This window comes from Lissotriton helveticus, chromosome 2_1, assembly GCF_964261635.1.
Source record: "Lissotriton helveticus chromosome 2_1, aLisHel1.1, whole genome shotgun sequence".
Classification (NCBI taxonomy): domain Eukaryota; kingdom Metazoa; phylum Chordata; class Amphibia; order Caudata; family Salamandridae; genus Lissotriton; species Lissotriton helveticus.
In genome coordinates this window covers 1,317,400,878-1,317,416,729 of record NC_136059.1, presented here as the reverse complement: position 1 = coordinate 1,317,416,729, position 15,852 = coordinate 1,317,400,878, and the positions used below count along the sequence as shown (strand labels likewise).

Below are 15,852 nucleotides of genomic sequence, written 5' to 3'. Positions count from 1 at the left end.
AGGACATTTTGCTAGAAATTACCATGTCCCTACCTTTAAAGGTAGAGACTACTTTTCGACAATTGATTTTATTTTCATGTCCCCTCATTTAATAGATCTAATAATAATGACTACAGTGTTGGAAACATCATTTGGAGACCATAACCCTCTCATAGTTACCCTACGCTTAGGCCCAAGCCCCGTATATGCTAACTTGCACGGAGCAAGAGACATCACCCCTTCAGGAGATGGCTTGCGATTGAAATAGAGGGGAGTCGATAGTGGTGCCATACTAGAAATTGTGAAAAAGGAACATTCTCACCTGATTAACTCTTGCCTATCTTTTGATGGGAACAGTTTAAGGGTAATCATGGACTTTGTCAAATTATGTTCTGTTATAAAAACGCGCCTATCAGTCCCTTTACCAAAGACAGAGAAAGAGCCAAGGTGGTTTAATTCCGCCTGCTCGGCTGCAAATAGGGCACTGCGTAGGGCTCTAACTAGAAAACCCAGATGCATAGCAGAGGTACAGGTAGCTAGGAAAGATTATAAATCTAGAATTGCTGAGCGGAAAGTCGCATTCCTGGCGGAGCAGTGGGAGTCACTGGTTGAAAGCGCAAATCAGGAAAGCAGTGACTTCTGTATTGCCGTCAGAAAAATGCGAGAGATGGGCAAACAATTAACCACAACCAGTTGCACCATAACCCGCAGTGCCTGGGAGGCCCACTTCTCTAAAATATACGCCATTCCAATTGAGAAGACAACAAGTTTTGTTCCCGGGCAACTGCGCTGCCTGCAGATTGGTCTCCACGAGGTAGAAATATCCATCAGACAGAGCCTTGGTAACAAGGCTCCTGGTCCTGATGGACTTCCAATAGATGTTATTAAGTGGAGCCCTGATTTTTGGGCACCAATCTTACTCAATGTTTTCAATAGTTTGCCCTTAGTGCCTATGCCCAATACCTGGTCCACTAGTACAATCGTCCCAATATTTAAAAAAGGCGATAGGTCAGATCCGATCAATTATAGGCCAATTTCGCTCTTAGATAACACCTTAAAAATCTTGGGGCGAGTTCTTTATAATAGGGTGTTGGAGTGGACGAAGACTGTGAATTGTTGGACCCCTGTCAGATGGGGTTTAGAAGCAGGGTGGGCACGGTGGAGCAATGTTTAAACCTGAAACTGGTGATTGACAAGTATAACATTGCTTGATCATCCCCTATTTATCTTGCATTTATGGATCTTTCATCTGCTTTCGATCTACTCAACAGATCTAAACTCTGGTCCATTATTTTGGACTATGGACTGGATGAGGCCATACTGACCTTAAAGCGCAAGTTAGGATTGGGGTGGGTGGGCCTATTAAAGTAGGAAGAGGGGTTAGACAGGGGTGCGTTCTCGCTCCCCTGCTTTTTATTATATATATCAATGGGCTAACCAATTCCCTAAAACAGGTGACTCCAGACGTGCTAATAATTAAGGGGCAACCGTTACCGGTCCTCTTATACGCAGATGATGCGGTCCTTATGGGCCGCACCCCAAATGTGCTCCGCCTACTCGTTAAAAATTTTGTACAATATATGGAGGCCCTAGATCTGCGTGTAAATTTAAAAAAATCTTTTATCATGTCGTGTGGCCCAGGGAAACGGAAGCTTAACATTATACATGCGGGGACTGATAAGTTGGAATCTGTGAGTACATTCCCGTATTTGGGGATGGTTTTTGCTGCGAACGGCTCGTGGAGTGGACATTTGGTCCACTCCACGGGCAAGTTCTCAAAAGCCATCAATTCCATCTTGAGTTTGCCCCGCCCAAAGAAAATAGGTGCCTCTAAAGCCATTTTTAAAATTTTTAAATTACAGTGTGTTCCAGTAGTCACATACAGGGCTGAGGTTTGGGGCTTGGGAAACAGTTTTAGGATCCAAATAGAAGAAAAAAGCTTCTGTAGAAAGATCTTGGGTGCCCCAATCTCTTCTTCTGAGTTCATCTGTCAAAATGAACTAAACCTGCCCTATGTATGTGATTTTATCAGGTCTAGACCAGCTTTGTTCTGGCTCAGGATCTGGAAGAATAACTCAGCTGCCCTAACACAGGACATCATAAATGATTGTCTTAGCTGTGAAAAGGGTTCAGCAATTCCCTGGTTCGCGGGAGTTTCTAAGACCCTGCGTGCTGTGGGCAGGGGAGACCTTTTCTCTGACCCATCCAAAATAGAGCTTAAAGACAAGAATGAGTTAAAACAGGCACTATATGCACTTTATAATTCCGAAAGAATGGGAAAGGAATTACTCAAATCATCAGTTGTGACTTACATGGGGAATTACTTGATTAGGCAATCACTCCCATTATATCTTACTCACCCCATGACCAACTGGGAAAGATCGTTGCTGTTCCATCTAAGGGCGGGTACTGTAAAAAAAAAAATTGTGTTTCCCTCTGGGTTACTATCAGACATCAAATTTTAAACCATGCCCTTGTGACGGGATAAGTACACAAAATGATTTGCATTTCCCATTTTTCTGTAAATTTTATTTAAAGTATAATAAATGGTTTTTATCATCATATTTTAGAAAACGTAGACCCCTTTCTTTAAGGGACTCTTACCTAATGTTGATTTCTCTTGACACTGATGAATTGGTTTTTCGCACCAGCAGTTTTTTGAAATTGATAACTCGTGCACGTAAAATGATGGAAAGCCCGCCCATATTTGATGTATGAGAGCTGTAAGAAATTCTAACTATTGTAAATAGATTTGTAAAGAGATTATGGGACTGTTTTATTGTATGTTGCTTTTATGAATTTTATGCAATTCGAATAAAGGTCTTTTGAAATAAATTGAGTGTAGTGGCATACAGTGCATTGGTGTAGAGTGGTGCAGTGGCATAAAGTGCAGTGGCATAGGGTAGAGGGGCATAAAGTTAAGTGGCAGAGAGCACAGTTTTGCAGAGTATGTTACTGTAGCATAGAGTGGATTTGCATATAGTTTACTGGCATGGAGTGGAGTGATACAGAGTAGAGTGCATTGGCATTGAGTGCAGTGGCACAGAGTGCAGTTGCTTCGAGTAGAGTGGAGCAGCGTAAAGTGAAGTGGCGTAGAGTGGAGTGGTGTAGAGTAGAGTGCAGGGAATCAGAGCAGAGTGCCATAGTGTAGAGCGGTGTAAAGTGAACTATGCATGGTGTGGTAGTGCACTGCCATTACAGACAACACATCTTCAATTGAAATGACCATTACATTTGAACAGTGATACAGTTTTACTGATAAAAATATACAGCGCGCAAACAATAATGTGTGGAAATAACATCACCTATTGTATTAGTTTGTTTTGAACATCTTAAAATATTTATTTCCACCACACTTTGCAGCCTTCCTCGAGCACACCCTTAGTACCTAGCACAATTGTCACATAAACCCTCTCACTTTGAAGTCAGAGAGAAATAAATAAACACCAAGATCCCTGTAGGGCATAGCTTGGCACTTGACCTCTCTTTGAATGCTCAGCAAATGTGACAAGATGAGATCAACATTTAAAGGTCTGTTTACAGGAATTGAAGACTGGTGGAAGTATACAGTAAATAGGACTTGGACAACGAAAGGGACTAACTCAGGCTGGACAGCCTAAAGTAAATAAAGCCAGCAAACAGAAAGTAAGCAAACGTGAGTTATAAACTACAAAGCCAATGGTAAGCAATGGGCGGAATGCATTCCCAAGGAAGCTTTCCTAATATCCCCAAGATGATCATTAACAAACCGGATAGTGCAGGCTAGACCTAAAAAAGGAACATACCCCAGTGAATTTTGTACATTTCCTAGGCTTTACTCAAAATGGTAGAGATATAGCTCTAGAACCTTCTTCAACAACCCATATCACAATTTATCTGGAAAGGTGCCAGATAGAGCTCTCGTAAAACTTTTGCAGGGCACAAAGAGTGGAGCCCCTTCCACGCCTTAGCAGGTACTATCAAGCAACACAATTAAAGGTGGTGAACAAATGGTTTAAGACAGAAACTGACGAGATGTGGCCTCCACAAAAATTGGCAAAGTCAATAGGTCTCATCTTTACCTTTAGGAGATATTGGCTTTGCCAATGCCTTTTACCTGTTGCTGTGCATCATGGCCAAAAACAAAACCCGCATTGCCAATGCCAACAGGTCTGTCTATAAAGGAATGTTGTACGATAACGTGAAGCTTTAAAAGGCACACAACCTCTGCCCAATCAAAACATGTACGCCTGGCTCTCAACATGTGGGTGGAGCCAAAGCCCTCTCTAGGGGTGTTCACATAATTGTCTGGCGACAGCTGTGCTAGTGCGCATGTGCATGTGTGATGACAGATGTGTGCGCAAAGATCATCACGCAAGTGCAAATGGGCATGTTTTTTTATTTACTGACCAGCATTAGTTCTCTCTTTCCATAAAGCACCACAATTCGATGTCAACTGATTTCTCCTCGCAAAAGAAATATTTATGACGTGATTATTATGGTGTATTGAAGGAATGCATGTAAGATTTCTATTTTGGAATGAGAGATTTAATAGTGAAACACAGCAAATTTACGTTTTTTTTTTTTTAGGAGTTCTTATCATTTCGCGAGATCCATTACTAGGGTGCTGGAAACTAGGCATGTATTCCCCAGCCCTCCACAACCCCAGGATCCAGATCCTTACTTTCGGGCTTCCAGTGGCAGGGGAGCAAAAATATTCCTAATTTCATGTTTTTGCAGAATCGGTGTTTCCACATAGGTTCTTCCCCATTTTCGCTAAGTCGCCCGGTCATTTCACTTGCTTTGACTGATAAAAATGTTCTGGTAAATAACTCAGGAAGCAAATTGTTTCATTGGGTTTTGTAATTCCCGAATTGGCCTAGCTGGAATTTCGGGGCACTCGTAATAAAGGCACTATGTAGCCATTTCACTGTCGAAGAAAACAGGAATTCGACCTTCTAATGGGTTTCCAAAAACAATTGTGGAAAGCAAAGAGAACAGAAGGAACCATTTCCGGTATAAGAATAGCTAATGTTCTAAATTTAATGGGTGTGGCCATGGACAATTGGAAACGAATCTCTCAATCCGATTGGTCCAAATCCATTATGCTGCTGTTGAACTCCACTTCCTAAGCAACCGAGTTTGTTGTATGTAATAGTAGTTTCCTAGGTAACCAAGCCTTTGTATGATCTTCGCTGTTCATTGAAACACAGTGGAGCAGAGGCGTCCAGGGCATGCCAATGGAATGGGGCACGGGACCAAAAAAAAACAGACACCCCTGCTCTTTTATTACTATGAGTAATTAGAGTACATTTGATAGAAAAGAAGTGCGAAGGAAACTGAACAGCAATGTGCATATCTGGTAAGTTGAGCAAAATAGATTACATATTTCTTAAAATTAGAATACACATGGACTTGGTCTACTTTTATTCTGCTGCAGTGTAAATATGCCCATGATATGTTTACATTCATTTTACTTTCTGTTCCTAGGGAACATGCGTCAGCGGTGAAGAACAGAGTGATGCACTATGAAAAGGAAGAGGGTATTGGTGAAACCAGAGCAGATCAAGGCATTGTGGAGCAGCAGAGTCAAAAGGAAGAGAATGAGCAACAAGAAGGCACTAGAAGTCAAGGCCAAGAAGAAGGGGGCTCCATGGAGCCAGATGCCACAAAACGTCATGAACGTACGGAACCTCGAGGCCTAGAAGAAGAGGACTTCAAAGAACCATTTGCCCCAGAACACCATGCTCACAAGGAACCCCCAGGCCTAGAAGAAAGAGACTCTATGGAGCTACAATGTCCAGAACACCCTAAACCCGAGGATATGTCACTCCTGCCAAAGAACAGCTATGTGGAGGCAGAAGGCCTAGGGCACAATGGTACAACTAAGGTGTCTCAAGAACTTGCCTCAAATGGTTCACAAGATAAAAAACATCAGGCTCAGAAGGAACTGCAGAAAGTGGGAAAACAGCTTATCCGGGAGTTCATTTTCTGTGGCATCCTCTGCATTTTGCACACTTTGAAAACGGACATGCTCAGTTCATTCGTCTGCCTGTCATTATACTTGAGCATTTTCTGTCACAGTTCTGTATGTAAGCAGGGAACTGTGAAGATGGGCTTCCGGGAAGGACACGATACTGGGGAACCTCAAGGCCAAGAAGAGCAGGATGCTGTGGAGCGGCCAATGACGGGATCACAGGGCTCTGCGGATTGGCCAGGACCAGAACAGCCGGGGGCAGAAAAGCTGACGAGCTCAGAACAGCCTGATTACGAGCAGGAATCTGAGGTCACAAGTGTGACAGGAAATAAAGTCTTCAAGGATTTGCAAGTCGTGGGTGTGAAGAGTCCTAAGGGACGACCGGATTCAAGGAACAGAAGTATCAAGAACAAAAAGTCCAAAAAGAGACAAAAGATAAGACAAAGACAGACACTAAGGAGATCAACAGCACTTAAAATCAAAGATGCCATGGTCTGCTATCAACACATGTCCTGTAGACAAAGAGGTCCCAATAATCGCCAACGCCTTCAACAGACAAGTCGTAAAGTATCACAAATCCAGGAAACGAGCCTACAGGAGTTGCAATCCTTGTACAACCCAGTGCAAGAAGTCTTACAAGCCATACAAGAGTCGGGGTCTAAAGAGATGAACGCAGCAGAAGAGGCGTGCTCTGAAGAGACTCCGGGAACAGGGCAACAGAGCCAAAAAGAGATGCCCGATTCGAGAAAAGATGACCCAGAGGAACCCCAGGGCCAGAAGAAGAAGGGACTGAAGGAGCAACAAGGGTTCAAACACCAAGATAAAGAAAGCCGACAAGGCCTGCAATCGCACCCCCAGAGTGGGCTACAAGAACCTGAAGAAGAAGATTCCAATATGCTGTTGGGGTTTGAAGAGCCGGGGTGCAAGAGGCTGCAACACCAAAAAGAACAGAGCACAGATGAAACAGATGGAATATTATTTCAGGGCATCAGTGGTCCAAATGATTCAGAACTTCAGAGACCTAAAGAGCAGGTGGGCCTGGAAATTAGGAATTTAAATCTCAACACTGAAATTTGTAAAAAAGGATCGTTTTGGGTACAAAATAGGCACAGGCTTATACGCCCTATTAGAATGCATTATCTAGAGCTGATTTTGAAGAAAGGTAAAGGAACAAAATGTCAACAAGTCATCAATGGTGTGTTATCAAAAGAGGATCTGCCGCTCCTGAATACTAACAAATGTGGGGTACAGTGGCATCCCAAAAAGGAGGCACGTATGTAAAATCACAATCACATTCAAAATACATACCCCCTAGCAGCATGATTCCATTCATTTGCTGTACTTAAAAAAACAAGATTCATAGGGACACTGCAACACCCAAAACATGGGAGCAGCCAGAACCCACCAAGTCAAGAACAATGGGTAGTAGGAACAAGGAATGAACTGAAGTTTTCTAATAAGACTTGGGGCCCAGAACATCAATTTTCCAGGTAACATCTTTCCCCAGAAGCACAGAACAACAACAACCCAAACGCCTCTGAACAGTAGTATTCAGAATCGTAATTAATCCCAAAATCTCACCAGAGTCAGCAGGAACCTCTTGGTTTGCAACTACAGGTTTACAATAGCCCCAAATTTCAGCCTTGCAAGGGTCTCCAAATCTATGCTGTTCATAACAAAAGGCCTTTATTGAATTTCAGTGCCCGGGAAAAGCAAGACACCCGGGAGTAACAAGCTCTGAAAAGCATGACATTCATATGCCAAAAGGCCAGTAGGAGCATGCACTACCAAGCTTGGAATGGCTGGACTGGAAGAACCAGGCAGAAGAGGCCAGAAAATCCTTTAGAAATCAATGTTAGAATTAAGAGAGTTTAATAATGCCCTAAGTTGTGTAATAAAAGATGTATTCTTTGAAATTGCCAGGCTTTGAATAGCGTAGTATCTTTATATGTCTAATTTATTTGGAGAGGTTCCTTGCCCCTCTTACTGAATCGTTTCCTTTAAATATGTCTGAATTTAAACAGTAGGCTTTCTGTACGCACCCTCAAGCAAAGAACTTTGGAGGAGCAAAACTGGAATGGAAGAACCCAACAATTACATTGTTAAAGAGAACAGAAACGGCTATATTTGGCATTATGGTCTTATGGTAAAAACTGCATGTGTTTTTACACTGCTGTTAAGAGTGAAAGAACATGTTTCATGTGCTGGAATGTGTCCCTTCCTGCACATACGCAATCAGTAATGGCTTAATGTAACTTCTATGTGTGCTGCACAATGCAGCTCACATAGAAAAAAACAAAAATGAGGAGAAATATGTAATTTCTCCTTGTTTCACCATGTTACAACCAGGTTTTCCCTGGTCTTCATTTTGGGCGCTGCCCCATATTTACGCAACCCTTGTAAATATGGAGCAGCATCAAAAATCAATGGGTGTTGCGATGGTACGCCCACCGCAATTCCCATTGCCCCCCCCCTTTCACGCTACGTATAGCCTGAAGGCAGCTTTAAGCCACGTTAAGTGACTGAACACCGCCTTGTGAATAAAGCGAAACCCCTATTGCAACAGAAATGTCGGAAAAAGTGGCGTTCCTGTGGTGATAGGGGCTCGTAAATATGCGGTGGAAAAATAAGGAGCAAAGAGGGAATGTAACTACGTGGCCCTCCACTCAAAGAATTCATACAAAAATAACCTTGTTACACGGAACACAATGTAATCTTTATAGCTTATATAAAATGGGTATTATCTACTCCTAGGTATGGCTATGCGGAGTTGTCTAGTCATGCCTACCTCTAAGTGTTCCTCATTTAAAAATTATCAACCATCCAGAGCTAATCTCACACCCACCAACGAAAAAATGTGAGAGAAGTCAGAAAGTGCCTCACGTAAGCACCATCCATGGAGCTACTGGTTGGTACTCACCAGTTTGCTCGTTCTGTCATCATCGGCAACTTTCTTGACAGAAAAGGAAGACGTGCGATTAGGTCAGAACGAGCAGACTGGTGAGTACCAACCAGTAGCTCCATGGACACAAATACTTTGATGGCCGGATTCCCCTGGGACAAATGCTTGAAAATACCTCCTGTTTTGATGGAAACCTTCAGGCAGATTCAGATACACATTCTTGTACATCTTTGAGTTCTAGTTCGAGGGACACATTGCTGCTGCTACCATTGCTACCAGGGATGAGAGCTAGCCACAGGAGCCATATCGGACTCCATTTCCCAGGCTCCCTCGCTACCAACACGCTACTCTGAGCCCGGAGGCGCTTTAAATTTGAAGGAGGCATCCCGCTGAGCGGGATACATCACTGCTGCTACCGCTGCTACCGGGGGTCAGAGTCAGCCACAGGAGACATAACGGACTCCATTTCCCAGGTTCCTTGCCACCGACACTCTACTCTGCGCCCGGAGGCACTTTAAATTTGAAGGAGGCATCCCACTGCGCGGGACACATCGCCGCTGCTACCGGGGGTGAGAGCCAGCCACAGGAGCCATAGCAAACTCCATTTCCCAGGCTCCCCCTGCTACCGACACGCTACTCTGCACCCAGAGGCGCTTTAAATTTGAAGGAGGCATCCCACTGCGCTGGACACATTGCTGCTGCTACCGCTGCGACCGCTGCTACCGAGGTGTGAGAGCCAGTCACAGGAGCCATAGCAGACTCAATTTCCCAGGCTCCCCCCGCTACTGACATGCTACTCTACGCCCGGAGGCGCTTTAAATTTGAAGGAGGCATCCCGCTACGCTGGACGTGTGCGGGCTGCGCCCGGGTGAAGCCCGGGCCAAGGGCGGGCCCATCCACACCCGTCGGAGCCCAAAGGAGGCTGGGCTGGCCCCCCCCAAGGTTTGGCTGAAAACAAGGGCCATAAGATGGTGAAAAAGAATGCTGAAAGCACAGGGAGGAAGAAAGCTGCGCACACGTCAACAGAAGAAGTAAACCTCACTTGTTTGGACACCTTTTTAGCTCAGGCCTCATTTGCGATTGTCCTAGAAATTGATCGGGCTGGGAGGAGACTATCACTGAGGGGAGATATTGTAGCAATCAAAAATATGCCGTCTGGTCTAATCGGTGAAGGTCAGATGCCTAATTCCCCAGGGTCAACTTTGGGCAAAATAACCACTTCTATTCCCCCTAGCTTGACTCCTTTACCAGAGACACTAATTCCACTCGATGCGGTACTAGTGCAAAAAAGAAAAAGGGGCCCACTAGAAACCCTGCCATAAACAATCTTAAGAGACAGAGGAGATGCAAAATCGCTTCAGAAATGTACTAGGAGATACCAGGGAAAAAACACAAAAACAAGAGACAGCTAGTCCACCTAAGGCTTTGAATATGGAAGACTTTGTAGATACATTTAAAGAGCTTCTAGCTGCCATAATTCTGTGATAAGAGTCTATCGAAAAGGCAATAAAGGAGATAGCTCCACCAAGAATTATGCAATCCTGTGAAGATGGGACTAGGGAGATCTCACAAGGGCAGCTGAATAAACCAGTTAAAGGTGAGCATAGCGTTAAGGCAACCATTAGTACAAATTCCCAGTTAGTGGCACAGCAAACCCATGGTGGGACTTCAGTATCCCGGTTCCCATCTCTATGTAATGTTGTCTGCCTCCCGATACCATCTGTGGTTCAAGATCCAGGATTAGTACCAGTTTCTCATTTTTAATTATTTAATTTTTTATATATCTTTATTGATCTTTTGTACAAACAAACACAATAAATAGAGATATGTGCCATATTCATATCCGTACAATGCTGCTTATTCACATGCCAAATATAATTGGCTGCAGCCCAAGAACAACAGCATCAAGAGTGCCAGTGTCTCATCCCCATTTGGACAGAAGGGGTTTGGAACAGATGTCCTCAGCCACAAGGTTAGAGAGAAGCCCTAATCACTCACAAAGTCTGGTAGAGGGCCAGAGGTTAGATCTCCCCCGAGCCGTATCCCCCTACGTAGTTATCTTAGCAAATACTCCAACTTTAAGAAATGACCAAGTAGAAACTACAATTCAGCTAATTCACAGAGCCCGTCACTGGATTCATAAAACTACGAGTGGGCGGACAGAGGGTCTCTGTAACATCTTAATGGCCCGTAGAGTCTACTGGCTGGGGTGGCAGGCTAAATCTATTCCAGGGGACTGTGTGGTTGTAACCCTGAACTCTCCAGTTTTGGCTGAAAAGCTACTACAATTATTACCCAACAACCCTTCAGCAACAACTCAAATATTTTCACTACCTCTCGGTTTCTTTTATAAACCATTGTCGCATCAACAAGGAACAGATGGCATAAGGGCCCAAGAGTTTCCTCTCTTCAGAGCAAAGACTCACTTACACTTACAGCATAGAGGAAATACTATCCCTCCTCTACCAACTCAAAATCTCTATTCTCCATTAACGGACTTGGATACCTGCGATTGACTGTGTTCCAGGGTAGAACCCCAGAATGTTGCACTATGTGACCCTCTGGTAAGTCAGGCAGTTGAAGTGCTCCCTGTAAAGGATATGGATACTTTCAAAGTCATCTCATGGAACATTGCAGGTCTGGGACAGAAATTGTTGGACCATGATTGGTTAAAATATATTTCCTCACTGGCCTGTAGGATGAAGGCTGGGATTGTGATATTATTAAATAACACCCTGCGATTGAGGTTTTAACCTTTTTTAATGAATGTCAATATCTTAATATTTTACTTCTTAAAGGTCTGGAAGGAAACACCATATTACGGATTAATTTTTATAATAACTTATTTTGGGGTGAAATGTAGAAGGTTGCTGCTATAGGGGAGGAAAATATGAATAGGATAATTGGTACATGTAACAAAGATCCAACAGTATTGTGGGTGGGTGATTTTAATCTGCACCCCTGCCCTCTGTTATCAACCTCTACATGTGGTTTAACAGACGAGGAAGGAGGTGGGAATGTACACTTTTACCACAACCAATATGGTAATGCCCTAAACAAACTTACTATTATAAAAGAATTGGAGATTATGAATCCCCGGTCAGAATCCATTGGCCTCCTGTGTGACACCTTTCATTCTACCCTACACAGCACAGTAATCGATTTTATAATAGCCTCAGCTACATTGGTAGGAGTTTTCAGCAACAGAAACATTGAATTCCTGTGTTTTAGTGATCATGGGGCCCTAATCTGGAATGTGAAATGGCGTGGTATTCATGGTTCCAACTTTTCACATATAAAGCCTGTTATAGCGTAGAAGAATGGGATAACCCTTAAGTGGGAGGGTATTGACAAGACTGTTCTTATTGCCCATGTTGTATCTAGCAGAATGAAGGAAATAGTAATATGTTTAGATCCAAATCAGGAACCACAGCCTACTAAAGAGGCCTTTGAAGCTATTCTGCTGGAAGTGAAAAGGAATGTCTCGAAGAGTGGTGGGTCACACAAAACCATTGGACCAAAATCGTTTGATCACAATTGCACTAAAGCACTTTCCCATCTACATCGATTTCTTAAGTTTATCCCAAGAAATTCGGCCTTAGTGAAACAGGCCCGGCTGAGTTATTCCATCGCCAGAAAGAATAGACTAAAGATAGTGAAAGAAGAGGCTTGGGAAATATTACTGAAAGCTACAGTTACAAACAATATGAGGGACTTTTGTTCAACAATCAATGCGCCATTTTTAAAATTTAATTCCGACCCCAACTTGGACTCACATGTAGATGAGGACTCATGGGTGGAGCAATTTAGCAAATTGTTTAGTGGATTGAGAGTGGGTCCCGAAGCAACACTAGAGGAGCCTACCTCACCATCTAAAATCGCCCTTACTTTCCATAATACGGAGATAGGGGCAGCTTTGGATCAATGCTCCAGCAATAATGCACCGGGTATAGACGGTACACCTATAGATTTTTTCACAGATTGCCCTGATCTCTGGTTCCCTCTACTTACTAACACATTCAATGCCATAGCCAACTCGGGACCCCCGGCCTCTTGGCATAAAGCAGTTTTAATTCAAAACCACAAAAAAGGGGATAAACTTGATCCCAGAAACTATAGGCCAATCTCCCTCCTTGACAACACGGCCAAACTCATGGGAAGAGTCCTATTAAATAGATTGGAGGCATGGGCTGGTGAAAATAATACCATGATCCCGGCACAATATGGGTTTAGAAAAGGTAGAAGCACTCAAGATCAGTGTTTGAACCTGAGTCTGCTTATAGCGAAGTACACCCTTGCTAAGCGAAGCAATCTATACCTGGCCTTCTTGGACCTTAGCGCAGCCTTTGACTGTATATCCCATTCATATCTATGGAGGATCATGAGGGAAATGGGGGTAGGGCAGGAAATAATTACCCTCATAAGGCAGATGTATGCGAGGAGCGAAGCATGTGTAAGGTATGGCAAACAGGGTGAGTGCATCAGATTGTTCCCAGTCACTAGAGGCATTCCCAAGGGTACGCTCTTGCACCTTTTTTGTTTTCACTTTACACTAATGGGGTGGAGTCTCGACTGCTCGATTCAGCCATAGATGTTTCTAGAATAAATAAGATGCACATTCCAATTTTATTGTATGCAGACGATGCAGTTTTAATTGCATGCACGGAGAGGTCGCTTCAGAAACTGTTGAATAATTATGTCGAATTTAAGAAAAGTCTGGATCTCCATATAAATAAATCGAAGTAATTTGTCTTAATTGCAGGGAAAAAGCAGAACCCTCCCTCTCCCCCACTTTTTTTGATCTCAGACCGTAAAGTGGTACAGACAGAACGATTTTCCTATTTAGGGGTCGACTTTTGACCATCACGCATCTTGGCTGAATATGGTGGCAAATCGTGGGATTATGCTTGCAAAAAGTACAAATGCAATTTGTTCCTTTTTGAAAACAAGAAATCCAGCAATTGTAAGGAAGGTCTATGGGGCCAAATCTAGTGCAATAGCTGCTTACCGTGCTGGAGTATGGGGCCACGTTAATGTAAAGGGGATACAAATAATAGAGGATAGATTCGGGAAATCTATGATGAGTCTTCCTTTTAGCTGTTCCAATTTTAGAATTCATGAAGAGCTAAATATCCCCTATATAACTGATCAGATAAAGATAGCCCCAATTCTTCTCTGGCACTCAGTATGGTCCAGATATACTATGACCCTCACGCAAGAAAGTATAACTGATTGTCTAGCCCTAGAAAATTCAGAAAATATTCAGTCGTTAAAGTATGTGAAAAGTACCTTACATACTTTAGCTTTTGGGAGTCTGTTTGAATCACCGGGAAATTGTGTATCGGTTTTAAAAAAAAGTGTTAAAAACTGTTGGACTTGGCCCTTCTGGCGGGTTCACCCCTAATCTTTTTGCTTTTAGTATGTGATCTGTGTTAGTGATTTTTGGGTCTCTGCGCACTTTTACCCTGTGTAACAGAGTAAAGTGTGTACGTGTAGTGAGGCTGGCCTGCCCTCCCATAGGAATGCATGGGGAATATGTGTGTCCATGTTAGTTCCTGATGTGTGGGGAGTGCAGGCTCAAGTTTGGTATGTGCGAACTCGTGAGAGTGAATGCTGCGCAATGGTATGTGCGGCGTGTATGTGTCTAGTGGGGAATGCCACTTCTAGACATTGATGTGTGTGTGCAGTGAGGGTGCTGGAGCGTGATTGGCTGGAGCTGGCAGGCAAGCCTAGCTCCAGGAAGTCTGGATGGGTCTGCCCAGGAGTGAGTGGAGAGATCAGCCTGAGTGATGTGAGGGAGGGCTGCACCTGGTTCCTGAATGGGGCTGGGCTTTCCCCACACAATGCTGGCTCCGCCCCCTGTGGTGCGTCTAACGACCCTAGCCTCCCTAGTGAATGAAAGGGGTGGTTGAGCCATCAAGGGTGCTCCAAAACCAGCTGCGACCGGTTTCCCCCCACCCTGCACCTACAGACAAAGGATTGTACAGTATAAGAAGGGGCTGTGTCCCCATGAATGTTGTTCTCTTCCAGGATCCTGCCAGAGGGGGCTGCTGCTGTTGCTATGGCCAGGAGGACCGCCACTTGGAGTACCTCCCTGCCTGGAGGCCCAGTGAGCTGGCTCTGGGCCCAGCCTTGCCCCCCTGCTTGTCTCCAGAACCTTGCTGGAGCTGTTATTTACTTATAGCGCTGAGAGCGCTGTTCTCTTGTCCTTGAGCGCTGGGAGCGCTTTACTTTCCCCCCTAAGCGCCTGGAAGCACTTGATTTTCACATACAGCAGGAAGCGCTGTAATTGCTGTTATAGCGCTTGGGATCGCTGCTTTATTGTCCTCAAAGCGCAAGGAGCGCTTTAATCGTACTATAGCGCTGGGAGCGCTTTATTTGTAAAGGCCGGTGCCCACCCGGCATTGTCCGCATCCGAGGGTGCTCACCCCTCGCTTTGTCCGGTAGTTGCCCCCGAGATTGTCCCCGCCGCCACCCGGCCCGCAGCAGGAAGTCAGGTAGGCCGGGGGCGGGACAAGCAGACAACCGGAAGCAGAACTGACGCGCAGGAGGCCGCGGGAGCCGACCCCGCGCCCCTACCCTACCCGGAGGATCACAGCTGAGGTGCAGCAAGGCCCCGGAGGAGAGGAGCCCTGCCCGCGGCACCAGAGCAGCCGCCGCGAGACCGGGCGGCAAGAGGAGATCTCCAGCGACGCAAAGCCGGTGAGTGAAAACCGGCTAGGCTAGGGAGGAGGTGCGAGGTCGCGCACCTTCCCCCCCGTGCCTCGCCTCGAGCGGCCCCCACTTGGCAGCGGGCTGCTCCACCAGGGCGCACCTTTGTCCCACGAGTCCCCGAGCAGGGACTCCAACGTTTGGGGGCATTTGCTATCTCGGGTCCCCAGAGCAGGACTCCCACCACGAAGCCGGCATTCCTTTAGAGCCCTGAGAGGTTCCAGGACATTGTTGTTCGAGCCCATAAGGCTCCACCTACACGGGGCATTCTTTCTTAGAGCCCAAGAGGCTCCCACGCAAAGGG

At 44.9% G+C, this 15,852-nt stretch overlaps 1 protein-coding gene across 1 annotated transcript in view; it reads left to right on the top strand.

Annotated features, from left to right (window-relative positions):
* LOC144819731 (uncharacterized) overlaps nucleotides 1–8,027 on the top strand; it is a 159,490-nt gene extending 151,463 nt beyond the window's left edge. Inside the window, exon 3 of the mRNA XM_078677501.1 lies at nucleotides 5,449–8,027. Within this exon, the coding sequence (XP_078533627.1) occupies nucleotides 5,449–7,216 (1,768 nt within the window). The 3' untranslated portion in view covers nucleotides 7,217–8,027. The remainder of the gene's footprint in view (nucleotides 1–5,448) is intronic.
* The last annotated feature ends 7,825 nt before the right edge of the window (nucleotides 8,028–15,852 follow it).